Genomic DNA, 13809 nt, shown 5'->3' with positions numbered 1-13809 from the left:
TGGCGGCATGGTTGCCATCAAAAATTAAACCACCCCCACAGCGCCACGCTTTCCAAGAGAGGTGCCAAGCTGGCCGCATGGCCTAGTAGGCCGCAAGCCGCGGCCTCACTTAGTGTGGAGGCCCAGCGGCAAGTGGACTCATTCCAGCCAGGCTTACCGGGGCCGCCCTTCCCCAATGGAGGCCAACTCGGCCTCATGGCCTAGTAGGCCGCAAGTCACGGCCTAAATTTTTGTGGATGCCCAGCCACCTGGACACGAGCCTCAGCATAGCCGACCCCCCAGAGCAGCAGAGGGGAGGGCGGATGCCCAAATAGAGGGTAGTGGCTTCAGCTACCCTCACTGGGGCCGCCTCACATAGCTCCTGACCAGTAGGCCGCAAAGCTGCGGCCTAAATTTGGGGCCAGATCCAGCAGCGTGAGGCGTGGATGCCAAATAATCCGCTCCCCCAGCCCAACAACTGCAGCAGGGAGCCCAGAGGACATCCCTGCCCCATTCACCAACCCACAGGGTGGCAAGGAATCCTGCTTAACCCCCGTTGTGCACCAGGCTAAACCCAGTCAGCAGCAACTCAAACAAGGCCCCCTTAAGAGCATGTGGCAAAACCCAGCTCATAACCTCACCCAGGGAGGGGGGGAGCCTGAAGACCCACAGTGACCACCAGATTTTTAGTGGGCTGGGGGGGAGGGGGGGGGGGGACTCGGGGGTTCCACCATGCCAGGGAGGGGCCCACAACCACCCCAAAACCCTCCAGGGGTAGAGGGGAGACAGCTATTTAACATACCAGGAACAGGATGGGCACCGCTCCTGACAGACCACTGCTTCATCCGGATGTGGGTGGCTGTCGGCCAGAAGGAAACGCTGCGACTAAGGCCGAAGACAGTTTGCGTTCTCGTGAGACGTTTAACTCGTGGGCCAGCCCCTGTCCAGTGGGGCTATGTCGCTGCCGACCTAGCGTGGAGCTGCCGTCTGCACGCAATCCCTGGCTGGACTGGGGGATCCCTAAGGATCTAGATTATCCAGTTCGTCCCCCAGTCTGGCACTTGATTGTAGCTCTCACAGGATCAAAATAAAAAAAGGAGGAAAAAAATTCCATTTAAAAATAAAAAATTTGCCTGGACCAGAGATCCCAGCAAGGAACTAGGTCCTTACTCCTGACTAGGCCGAAAAAAAAAAAAAAATAAAATAAAAAAATAAGTGCATATAGCTAAGAGTGGGTGTATACCCCCTGGGACTGCCCAAAGGCGTAGTCAACCTTTTTCGTGCCTAGTGTCCTACTCCTGTAGGGGGTAGTATAACCCAACGGTTAAGAACAATCAGGAGCTGTGCCTGTCAATGAAAGAAAGCTAATTTACCTTTACTTTTCTATCTGCAATGCTTTTTTTTTCTGTAAAATGCTAGGCAATATGGCTACCCGGAGGCGTTCTGTACACAGATGGTATACAGAATGCTATAATACTTTTGTTCCCCCTTTTTGTCTATATACAATATAGATGATGGCCATTATGTCAGTGTTTTCTTCCAAGTGCTAGGGTGATATGTTTTTAATTCTGGGAATCTGCTCACCTTTACTCCTGCAAGTGCTACCCAGGCTGTTCACAGGGGGCCTTTCCAGGCTACTGACTAGAGTTTAGTGTCCCATGCATTGCGTTTATCAGCCCACTCCCCAGTCCCGGGTCAGGGTTTAACGGAGGCAAAATGTAACCGTGGTCAGTCAATTCCCCTCAATTGCTTTTCTGGTGAACAAAGAATCAGGCAAAAAAGTAAATAAGCTGGTTCAGAATTAAGTGCTGCAAGATTGAGCACTGGAACTCCATGCTATATGGCCTCTCAAAAATGCCAGCACAGCCTTGTATTTCCCAATAAATATCTATGAAGAAAATTACCAGGGACTGGAAGTAAAAACAAACTGCTGGGTAAATCACGTACATACCTACCTCTGCCCAAGCTTTTAATACAGCCAGTTTCTCCATAGTAATGGCACTTTCCCGGTAAAGCTGACTTGAAGATCCCTTTCCTGCTTGCACCTTGTCTAGTGAGGAGACAAGGAGGTTGTGCACCCTGCGAAGATCATTCAGGTCACTCACAACTCGGCTTCCTATCCAGGCACTACACACCTAAGAACAATACACAAATGTCATTGTCAAATGTTCTAGGAAATTTTGCCTTAACTATTTAGAGCACAAACAATTATACCTGGCAAGCTTTTGCTGTAATGTCTGAGGGTGTATCCTGTGAAAATGCCGGTCGTAGTGCAGCACCAACCTGGAAATTACATTTATGGTTAGTTTTCTGCAGCAGGTAAGCATTTGTAAAAAAAGCAATAAAAACCACAATCTTAAAAAAAAGCCTTGGAAACTATTTTACAAAAAGAACGACAGAGAAATGTTGACAATAAAAATGCTGTTGCTTTAATTTATCTCTGCTGCAAAACCTGTGAGTGCTTCTATTTGTTTTTAATAAAAAAAAGAAACACTGTAGTACCATTTCAACATTTCAAGCAACAAAGTATTACAGATGCAATATAGGAGATATCAGAAGGTGCCAGGTCCTACTGTTAACAGCACCACCCAATGCTCTAATCTTCAAATAAAGTCCTGTGAAAAAATAGAATTTTTGTACTTACCGTAAAATCTATTTCTCTGAGTTCGACTGACACAATGCTCCATAAATCATAACTAGTGGGTTTGATTGCCTCCTCCAGGAGTAGGACCAGGCAGGAAAAAAAAAAAAAAAAAACACCTGGCTACGCCCATGAGCAGTCCTCAGCTGGTATATAACCCCCCTCTCTGCTCTAGGCAATCAGTTTAGTAGCAAGCAGTATTCAAAGTGTCAGAACTCCATAGAGGAGTGGGTGCTGTGTCGTCGAACTCAGAGAAATGGATTTTACAGTAAGTACAAAAATCCAATTTTCTCTTTCGTTCATCAATGGACACAGAACTCCATAAATCATAACTAGTAGGAGGTCCAAAAGCGGTGCCAAAAGGAAAATGAGGGGTGGGGAAAATAACCCATGGCTAAACATAAGCACCCTTAACCAGGACGCAGGAGCCTTAACTGGATCACAGGAGCCCAGTCTGAAAAAACTGAATTTTTGTAAAATCTTACCTGTAAAATTCCTTTCTCTGAGTCCTCCGACAGTCGCCGCCCCTTCATATTCGTCACCAATGGGTTATTGACCTTTGCTCCGTAGGAGTGGCTAGACAACAGAATATGTTAATATCAAAGCTTTTAGCATACCCCACCCCCAGGGGGTGGTCCCCTCAGTCAATACCCTCCTGCTTCCTGCATTCCAACCTCAGTTTCAGTAGCATAGCAGTAGAGAACATAAACAAAACCCCAAAAGAGCGACTGTCGGAGGACTCAGAGAAAGGAATTTTACAGGTAAGATTTTACAAAAATTCAGTTTTCTCTTACGTCCTCCGACAGTCACCGCCCCTTCATATTCGTCACCAATGGGACGTCCCAAAGCAGTGTAGACATGAGGGGTGGGAAAAAAGCAGCCGCGCCTAAGGCAACGCAATACCCACATCAGAGAAAGGAACCTTACCAAAGGAAGGAAACCAACTGGGCAACATGAAAAAAACTTGCTCAACAGGAGCAACAACCCAGGAAAGAACAAGTAACCCAGGGGTAAAAATACCACAACAGCCAAGGACCCAAACCAGGGACCCTAAGGCACTGCCGCACTAAGAACTTTGCGGCCAAAGGAAGCATCTGCCGATGCCTGAACATCCACCTTGTAAAATTTTGAAAAGGTGTGAACGGACGACCAAGTCGCCGCCTTACACACCTGGGCCACAGAAGCCCGATGATGACAGGCCCAAGACGCACTCAGAGATCTTGTAGAGTGTGCCTTCACAGGCATGGGGGGAACTTTCCCCTTCAAAGCATAGGCCTGCTCAATGGTCTGTCTGATCCATTTGGCGATGGTAGAAGCCGACGCCGCCATGCCCTTCCGAGGTCCCTCTGGAAGGACAAATAGAGAATCCGTCTTGCGAAAGGATTCAGTCGATGACAGGTAAACCCCGATCGCCCGAACAACATCCAAGGAATGCAAAGCCACTTGCTTTGGATGTTTAGGCTTTGCGCAAAGCGAAGGCAGAACAATGTCCTCATTGAGGTGAAATTCCGAGATCCTCTTCGGAAGGAAAGACGGGTTAGGACGCAAGACCACCTTATCCAAATGAACCACCAAATACGGAGATCAGCAGGACAAGGCAGCCAGCTCCGACACCCTGCGAGCCGAAGTGATCGCTACCAAAAAGGCAACCTTCTTGGACAACATAGACAAGGAGATCTCCCTGATTTTTTCAAAAGGAGCATGTTGCAACACGGACAGAACAACATTCAAGTCCCATGGAGGCAAAGGCTCCCTCCTAGGAGGGACCAGATGCCGCACCCCTTGAACAAAGGTGCCAACTAAAGAATTAGACGCCACAGGGCGCTGAAAGAGAACGGCCAGAGCAGAAATCTGACCCTTAATCGTGGCCAACGCCAAACGCTGGTCCACGCCCGTTTGAAAAAAAGCCAACACCCTTGATACCGAGTATGAACGAGGGGAATACCCCCTGGACTCACACCAGGCAAAATAGGCCTTCCAAGTACGGTAGTAAACCTTCCCCGAAGAGGACTTTCTAGCCTTAATCAAGGTGTGAATGACCTCAGGGGATAGACCCCCATCCTTCAGGATCTGGGTTTCAACAGCCAGGCCGTCAAAGCCAGCGACTGTAAAGCAGGATGAAATATCGGCCCTTGAGACAGGAGATCGTCTCGAAGAGGCAGACGCCACGGAGCGTCGACCGCCAGATTCACGAGGTCTGCGTACCAAGACCGGCGAGGCCAGTCTGGTGCCACCAGAATCACCGTTTTCGGTTCCGAGGCCAACCTCCGAAGGAACCTGGACAGCAGCTGAATCGGTGGAAAGGCATACATCAGACGATACTGATGCCAGGGCGCCACCAACGCGTCTGAGGCGTCTGCCCGAGGATCGCGCGTTCTTGCCACAAACCTTTTCACCTTGTTGTTCAGACGAGACGCGAACAGGTCCACATCTGGGGACCCCCACTTCTCGCACAACATCCGAAAGACATCCGGGTGAAGGGACCATTCTCCCTGGTCCAGGGTCTGGCGGCTCAGATAATCCGCCTGCCAGTTTTCCACCCCCGGAATGTGAACAGCAGATATCACCGGGAAGTGCGTCTCGGCCCAAGACAGAATGTCGGCTACTTCCCGAGCCGCTCGGGCACTCCTGGTGCCCCCTTGGTGGTTGATGTAGGCCACCGCTGTGGCATTGTCCGTCTGCACCCGAACCGGACGGCCCTGCAGCCTGTCCGACCAACGCCGAAGGCAGAGATTTATCGCTCGCAATTCCAGAATGTTGATCGGAAGGGAGGATTCCTCCTCCGACCAAGTTCCCTGGGCAGACAGAACGCCCAGAACACCACCCCAGCTCGACAGGCTGGCATCCGTGGTGATCACAGTCCACGAGCAAGGGCGAAAGGACTTGCCCCCCGACACCGCCGGGGACTGGAGCCACCACAGAAGGTCCCTTCTGGTGCGATGACTCAACGAAATCTGGAGATCCAGAGATTGCGGTCGTCCGTCCCACCTGGCCAAAATCTCCCTTTGGAGACCCCGCGTGTGAAACTGGGCAAAGGGTATCGCCTTGAAAGCCGAGACCATCAGTCCCAGACACCTCATGCACGTCCGGAGGGACGAACACTGAAGTCCCTGAGGGACCCGACTTCTTCTTGAAGCTTCCGGAGCTTGTCTTCCGGCAGGAAGACCTTCGCCTGAACAGAGTCCAGGATCATTCCCAGGTAAGGGAGACGAACCGACGGACACAGCGTCGACTTTGGAAAATTTATCGTCCAACCGAACTCTTGCAGAGTCTGCATCGTGACGGACAGGTCGTTCACTAGGCCCTGACTGGTCGCAGACCGAACCAGAATGTCGTCCAGATACCCCAGGATCCAGATGCCCTGGGCTCTCAACAAAGCCAGAACCGGCGCAAGCACCTTGGTGAAAACCCGCGGAGCCGAGGCGAGACCAAAGGGCAACGCCACGAACTGGAAGTGATCCTCCGCAATGGCGAATCGAAGGTACTGCTGGTGACCCTCGAAAATGGGAATGTGAAGGTACGCATCCTTCAAGTCGATGGAGGCCATGAATTCCCCCGGAACCAGGGCAGCCACCACCGAGCACAGGGATTCCATGCGGAACTTGCGAACCCGCACAAAGCGGTTCAGAGCTTTCAAGTCCAGAATCGGACGTACCTTGCCCTCCTTTCTGGGCACAGTGAACAGATTTGAATAGAACCCCCGAAATCTGTCCCGATGAGGCACCGGAATCACCACTCCCTGAGCCCGCAGGTCCCGCACCCCCAGGTGCAGATCCCGCAAGCGCTCCGGAGACAGCTGAAGATTTGAGGGAAAAAATCTGCCCGCCGGCCGAGAGAGAAACTCGATCTTGTATCCAGATCGAACGATTTCCTGAACCCACCTGTCCCGAACGCGGGCCAGCCAGGGTTGAAGAAAACCGAGCAAACGTCCCCCCACCCCAGAACTGGGTGAGGGCGCCCCTTCAGGCCGCATTGTTATGGGCAGCGGACCCGGACTGGCCGGACTTCTGCTTACCTGCCCACGGCTTCTTCTGGGAGCCTTGTCCCTTGAAGGGCTTACCCTTATAGTGCGACCGAAACGCACGAAAGGACCCCTGAGAGGGCCTAAACGAAGCATTCTTCTTACCGCGAACAAACTTAGACTTGTGAGACTGGGGCAAAAGAGTACTCTTACCCCCAGAAACACCCTTGATCAGAGTATCCAAGGATTCGCCAAAAAGGCGAGAGCCCGCGTAAGGCAAATTAGCCAAAGTCTTCCGAGAAGATTGGCCACACTCTGCAGACGCGCAGCCAAAGGGACCATATCTAGGTCCGCATCACACAAATACATGACATCCTGATGAATCTGATCCACCATAGCCAATGTCGACGGCGAAGCAGAGTCAGCCACCAGAGCGCGCCTGAGCAACTGCGTCCAATCGGCAATAGCCTGGGCCGCCATAATGGAAGCAAAAATAGGCTTCAGCATAGAGCCCGCAACCGTATAAGAGTGACGGGCCAGACACTCCAATCTCCAGTCCGTAGGGTCCCGGAACACCGGGGTATCCTCAGCAGGAATCGCAGTGGATTTATTCAAAATCGCCACCGCGTGATCCACCTGAGGCGGCACACACCAACGCTCATCAGTAGCCGGTGTAAAAGGATAACGCAGCTTGAACCTACTCGGCACAGCAAAAGGTTTCTTTATGTTGCGCCATTGCTCCTCAACAGCGCGCTGAAATTCCGTAGAGCAAGGAAAAACCTGCGACATTTTGCGTTTTCTCTGTGTCCCATAAGAGGACATCAAAGCAGGAGGACATGGTTCATCCTCCAAATGCAGCGTTTGTTTGATAGAAGCAACCAACTCATCCATGATTGCAAGCTCTTCGGACGAGCCAGGGGGAGAATTATCAACCCCTTCCACCTCAGCCTCCCCTTCAGACCCCGCAAGGTCTAAAGAAGAACGAGACCCTGAGAAGGGCACACCAGCCATAGCATCCCCATCGCCCTCTGAATCAGAGGAAATGGACACCCTGGGCCTTTTCGTGGAACGATCAGCCACCAGCATCTGCACCTGAGCAGCAAGGTTAGCCACAATAGCAGCCAGATCAACCCCCTCAGGGGAAGCAGCAGCAGCCCCCTACCAAGGAGGGAGGAAACTTGCTTTCCTGAGAATCCATGCCCCAGTAAATTAGAAAAAAAAAAGAAGTACTGCCCCTTTAAGGCCGCGGCGATCGCTCACCGCACTCACAGAAACACACTGACCCACCGGGCTAGGAATACAAAGGCAAGGAATACAGGAATGGAAGGTAAAACCTGGAGAGGTCACACAGGCTGCTGCTTCATCGATCGCTGTCCTCAGAGCAAAAGGAAGTGATGCGAGACTGACCGCCCACATAAAGCCTATGTAAGGCTACACAAACATGGCCGCCGGCCGAGGCTATAGAGGCAGAAACACTGACATGTGGCCCGCGCGATCGCCGCCAAAATGGCGGCGTTTGGCGCCAAAACGGCGCTCTCCCACACAGGGTCGGTCACCACAAAATCGTCACAAAAAAATGGCGGACTGCAGTAGCGGCCGCCGCACAGTATGCCCACAACATGTCTTACACAAGCATGTCCTTCACAGCACACAGCATGTCACACAGCCTGTTACACAGAGCAGAGCAGGAGAGCCCCCCCCCTTGCAGCCCACAGAGAGCAGCTATACTGACAGGGAGCTCAGCATTATGCACAGACATGCAGGGTCCCACAGTCCCAGACTGACACCCAAGACAGACAGGTCCCCACACAGAAATACACTTACCATCCGGATGGCGTAGGGAGCCTGCACAAGCGATCAAACCGCTGCACCAAGGACAGGGAGAGTCGCAGCCAGGACGCAGTGGAATTGCGGTGCGAAACCGCATGGCGTCCAGTGAGGTAGCCACCTCACTGCAGCATCCCTGCAGCGGACAGGGATGGGTCGTTCATATTTGCCAGGGAAACCTAGCTGAACGCTCGATGGCAGGCTGGGAAGCCACTGGCCCTGAACCCCCGGATAACCAGGGAAGCCAGCCCGAGACCCAGCACCGCACGATCATCTTCATCAGAAGACCTGACTAGAGGTGAAAATAAACAGCTAAGTAAAGAACTCCAAATAAAATCAAAAAGAGAGAAGAAGCTAAGGCTGAAAAGCCCCAGCACAGGAAACGTCTAACCTACTCCTGAGCTAGACAAATGAAAACTGAGGTTGGAATGCAGGAGGGTATTGACTAAGGGAACCACCCCCTGGGGGTGGGGTATGCTAAAAGCTTTGATATTAACATATTCTGTTGTCTAGCCACTCCTACGGAGCAAAGGTCAATAACCCATTGGTGACGAATATGAAGGGGCGGCGACTGTCGGAGGACGTAAGAGAAATAAAGGTTTAAAGTAAAAACATCCCCAAGAGGGAACAGCCCCTCTTAAACAACCGCCTGCAAAACTTTGCGGCCAAAAGAAGCATCCGCAGATGCCAAAGTATCTACCTTATAGAATTTTGTGAAGGTATGCACGGACTTGCAATATTGAAGCCTGATGACAGGAGGCCCAAAAAGCACTCAGCGCCCGAGTAGAATGCGGCGTGACAGGGAAAGGTGGGACCTGACCTTTAATGGAATAGGCCTGAGTCACCGTCAGTCTGATCCATCTGGAGATGATACTCGAAGAAGCGGACAGCCCCTTTCTTGGTCTTTCTTTAACTACAAAAAGCGAGTCTGACTCAGTAGCTGCCAGATACACCCGAATATCATGAACCACATCCAAGGTATGCAAAGCAAATTCCTTGGGATGAGCCAGCATGGGACACAAGGAAGGCAACACAATGTCCTCATTCAAATGGAAGTCAGAAAACTTTGGGCAGGAATGGTGGACAGGGACGAAGAACCACTTTATCCCTATGGACCACCAAACAGGGACTGCAACAAAATAAAGCCGCCAACTTCGATACCCTGCGGGCCGAGATAATAGCCACCAAGAATGCCACCTTCTGGTATAACGCAGGCAAGGGAATATTCTGAATATTCTCAAATGTATGTTTCTGGAGAGCTGAAAACACTAAATTTAAATCCCATGGCGGCAAGAGACAATACAGGTGGAGCCACATGTCGATCCCCCTGAATGAATGTATGGACTAAAGAGTGCATGACTAGGGGTTGCTGAAAGAAGATTGCCAAGGTAGACACGCCAATTTCTGATCAACGTCCCGTTGAAGAAAGGTTAAGAACTGAGCCGCAGAAAAGGATTGAGGATGAGCGCCATCGAGTCACACCAAGAAATGTACACTTTCCACGTACGATGGTATATCTTGCTGGAAGATGACTTCCTCGCCTTCACCATGATCGGGATCACTGATCCAGACAAACATCTATCCCTCAGTACCTGGCTTTTAATAGCCAAGTCACTAAAACCAGCGACTGTGAAGCAGGATGGTAGATTAGCCCTTGGGACAACTGGTTTTCTCTGAGAGGAAGCCCCCAAGGGACGTTTACGGCCACCAGGATGATTGGAAGATCCTCACTCTTGATTCCTCGCAGGAACTGTGGAAGAAGCCTGAGCTGAGGATAATGTTGGCCTTACTATGGCCCTTGGATGCCTGCAGCTTCTGCCAGAGGAATCTGTAATCATGCCACGAACCTCAGTATCCTCTGTGGAGCCGAAACCTGCCAAAGGAGCTGCATGTAGGACTGTGCAAACAGAACTGTCTTGAAGGCTGATACCACCAAACTCAGAACCTGTATGCAAATCGGGAGAGAAAACGGTCTTTGTGACAGCAGCCGGTGAATCATGGCCTGTGGTTCCTGAGATTTGTCTAGAGGAAGGATCACCCTGATCAGAACTAAAATCAGACCTAGGTAATGTAATTCCCTGGAAAGGGATAAGGGGACATCATCTGAATCTTTGCAGGATTTTGCAGTTACTCACCAAAGATTCACCGGAAACCAGCGAAGATGTCCCACCCCTATATAGGTGAGGGCAGACCTTAATGCTGAAGGGGTCTTGTCTGCGGGTCTGGAGAAGCTAGCTCTAGGCTTACCAGACCAAGGTTACTTGGAACCTCCTGGGGAAGAATTAAAAGATCTAGTTCCCTTATCCCATAAGCACAAAATAATTTTCTATGGGCTGAGAAAGGAGGGCCCCCGTCTGCTACGAGGCTCCTTTCCCTTCCATGACTGTGGCAGAAAGGTACTCCCCCCCCCCCCCCCCGTAACACCCTTAATAATATCATCCAGGGTAGCCCCAAACAGGCGAACGCCTTGAAAGGGCAGATCAATGAGAGTTTTCTTAGAGGCCTGGGTCTGTGGACAAATTCTTAAGCCACAGCCAGCGCCTAATCACTACCGCTGAAACAAAGTTTGGACAGCACAGGAGCTGTATCCAAGGCTGCATCACAAAGAAACTGCAGACCATGGACCAACTCAGTTTCAGTTACGGTCTGAGACACCAGGGCTGAGGCAAAGACTGGCCGCAACGCTGGACCAGCCATAGTAAACATGCTTTGTGCCACAGCCTCCGCTTTCTTGTCTGCCAGGTCCTTAACTGCTTCCGGTCCGCACTATAGCCGAAATACGGCTACAGCGCAGACTTGAATTTCCGGGAGGCCGTCTTTAAACGGCCTCCCAGTAACAGGCTCCCCGCGCGCCCGCGCATCAGGGAAAATCTGTGTTGGCCGTGTCCCTTGGACACAGCCAATCACAGATCATGGTAAATGGCCAATCACAGCGGCCATTTACCACGTGATTGGACCGTGCAATGAGAGATGATTTCATATGTAAACATATGAGATCATCTCTCATCGCCAGCTCTCTTCCTCACACGGAGATTGCAGTGTGAGGAAGAGGAGAGCCCGAACAACGGTAAGGGAACACACAGGAATGTAATCAGGGCACTGATCACCAGTGCCCTGATTACAGAAGAGGGGAATAAAATGCCACAACTGCCCACAGTGCCCCCCATCAGTGCCCACAGTCAGTGCCTGCTCATCTAGGCACTGATGGGCACTGACTAGCAGCACTATGGGCACTGAGTGTGGGCACTGATGGTGCTGCCCATCAGTGCTGATCAGTGCCACCCGTCAGTATCCATCAGTGCCCCCCATCAGTGTCACCCATCAGTGCCCATCAGTGCCGCCTCTCAGTGCCCATCAGTGCCGCCTCTCAGTGCCCATAAGTGCTACCTCATCAGTGCCCATCAGTGCCACCTCATCAGTGCCCATCAGTGCCGCCTCATCAGCGCACATCAGTGAAGGAAAAAAATTATTTATTTTCAAAATTTACTCTCAGAAAATAAGAAAAACTTTTTTTTTTCAAAATCTTATGTCTTTTTTCTTTTTTTTTTGTAAGAAATAAAAAACCCAGAGGTGATTAAATACCACCAAAAGAAAGCTCTATTTGTGTGAAAAAAAATGATAAAAATTTCATATGGGTACAGTGTAGCATGACCGCGCAATTGTCATTCAAAGCGTGACAGCGCTGAAAGTTGAAAATTGGCCTGGGCAGGAAGGGGGTATAAGTGCCCAGTAGGCAAGTGGTCAAAGGATGGGGATTCCTCTTTTGGGATCATGATTGCTTTATTCAACCTGGACACAGGAGGGTCCACCACTGGTGGACTAGTCTACGTCTTTAAAAGTGACTCCTCAAAAGGGTAACGTACAGAAAAATGTTTGAGGACCACAAACGGTAATTTTGGCTGTTCCCATTCCTTACAGGGAAACCTGTCAAAATAAGGCACATAAAGAAACACCTTTGGAATGCGAGGTGACTTCTGTGTAGCAAAAGACACAGCCATGTCTGTGGCTACATCAGCCGCATCCTCCATTTTAAAATCTCTTTAAAATCTACCAGCGTTTTTTCATTCGCTGCTGCGAACATGGAGAAATCATCCTCACTATCCGATGGATCAGGGGGTGTGATATTAAGTCCCCCTGGATGGGCCGTGTCAACGGCGGCATCAGGCTCAAAATCAGATGAGACAGACTGAGCGGAGGAAGGCGGGGACGCTTCCACCTGGGCATTTGCCCACATGCCACTTCCACATGGGAACTAAGGACTGCAGGACCGCTGTCAGTGCAACAATGGGAAGCTGGGGTTCTGAGAGACCTGCCACCTCCATGAGGGGGGTCGGTGGGGGAGATGTGACCCTAAGGCTCCAAAGAGAAGGAAAACCTTGCAGTTTTTCTTTTTGGCACCACTAAAGGATCCCCCCCAAGGCTCAGGGTACCTATCAGCGGAGAGAGAGCCCACCAAAGACTCACCCTACCGACCAGAGGAGCACTATCCTTGTTCATATGTCCCGGGCACAGGAAGAGGAAACTAAGGAGGAAGAGGAGCTTCGGCATCTCCACGAGGTCTCAGTCCTCTAGCATCCCCGTGACATCTTCCGATACACAAACATGGGCGCCAACCAAAGACCAGCTAGACTAAAGGAAAAATGGCCCCGTGACATCATTTGGCTACACAAAAATGGCCGCCAACCAGGGACCAGCTAGACTATGGGGAAAATAGCCCCCATCAGCTACACTGGAACATGCTGCCAGGATCTTTAATGCACCCTCTGCAAGGTAGGTAGGACACACGTTTAGGGGAGACTCTGCTGTGCACTCTGCACCGGTCTCTGCACTGGGACCCCCCCTGCAAACAGCAGGGCATGCACCTAGGGGTCGCCTACACTGGGACCCCTCCAGACTATCAGGGTGGGACACACACTATGTCAGGACACTTACAGAGTGGGGAAGACTCCAGGGGTCCCTGCTGCATTCCCTGCTCTGGGACCCCCCCCCCCCCCCATCAGACTCCTGGGACCCCCCCCCCCCCCCCCATCAGACTCCAGGTTCAGACAGGAGGGAAAGGGAGTGGGGGAAGCCCAGCTCAGTGAGGGATTTAAGGATGGGAGGAGGGAACCTGCAGGCCCGACCGTCCCTGTAGGTTACCCACGTCCCCCCCAAAAGAAAAAGGGGATAGGGGGTGTACTTACTAGTGATCGACCAATATCGTTTTTTTAATGCCGATACCGATATTTTGGTCATCGGATATCGGTATCGGCTGAAATTTTCGAAAATGTAAAAAAAAAAAAATAATAATTCAAAAGGTACTTCTTGTGGAGGGATCTGGGGGTCTAAAAGACCCCAAACCCCTCCTCGGCACTGCAAAGCATGCAAAACGCCAAGTTTGGCTGTTTTGAATGCTGTCAGT

General features: G+C 51.1%; 1 protein-coding gene across 2 annotated transcripts in view; it reads right to left on the bottom strand.

Moving 5' to 3' along the window:
• Positions 1–13809, bottom strand: part of HEATR5B (HEAT repeat containing 5B) — a 181648-nt gene that overhangs the window by 67565 nt on the left and 100274 nt on the right. For both annotated transcript variants that reach the window (XM_082250254.1, XM_082250255.1), the window contains exons 26-27: positions 2194–2262; positions 1935–2114 (exon numbers count right to left, since the gene is read on the bottom strand). In XM_082250254.1, the coding sequence (XP_082106380.1) occupies positions 1935–2114; positions 2194–2262 (249 nt within the window). The remainder of the gene's footprint in view (positions 1–1934; positions 2115–2193; positions 2263–13809) is intronic.

This window comes from Pelophylax lessonae (genome assembly GCF_965119305.1).
Source record: "Pelophylax lessonae genome assembly, chromosome: 3".
NCBI lineage: Eukaryota > Metazoa > Chordata > Amphibia > Anura > Ranidae > Pelophylax > Pelophylax lessonae.
The sequence above is the reverse complement of the archived record's forward strand: the minus strand, read 5'-3'. Positions and strand labels throughout refer to the sequence as shown.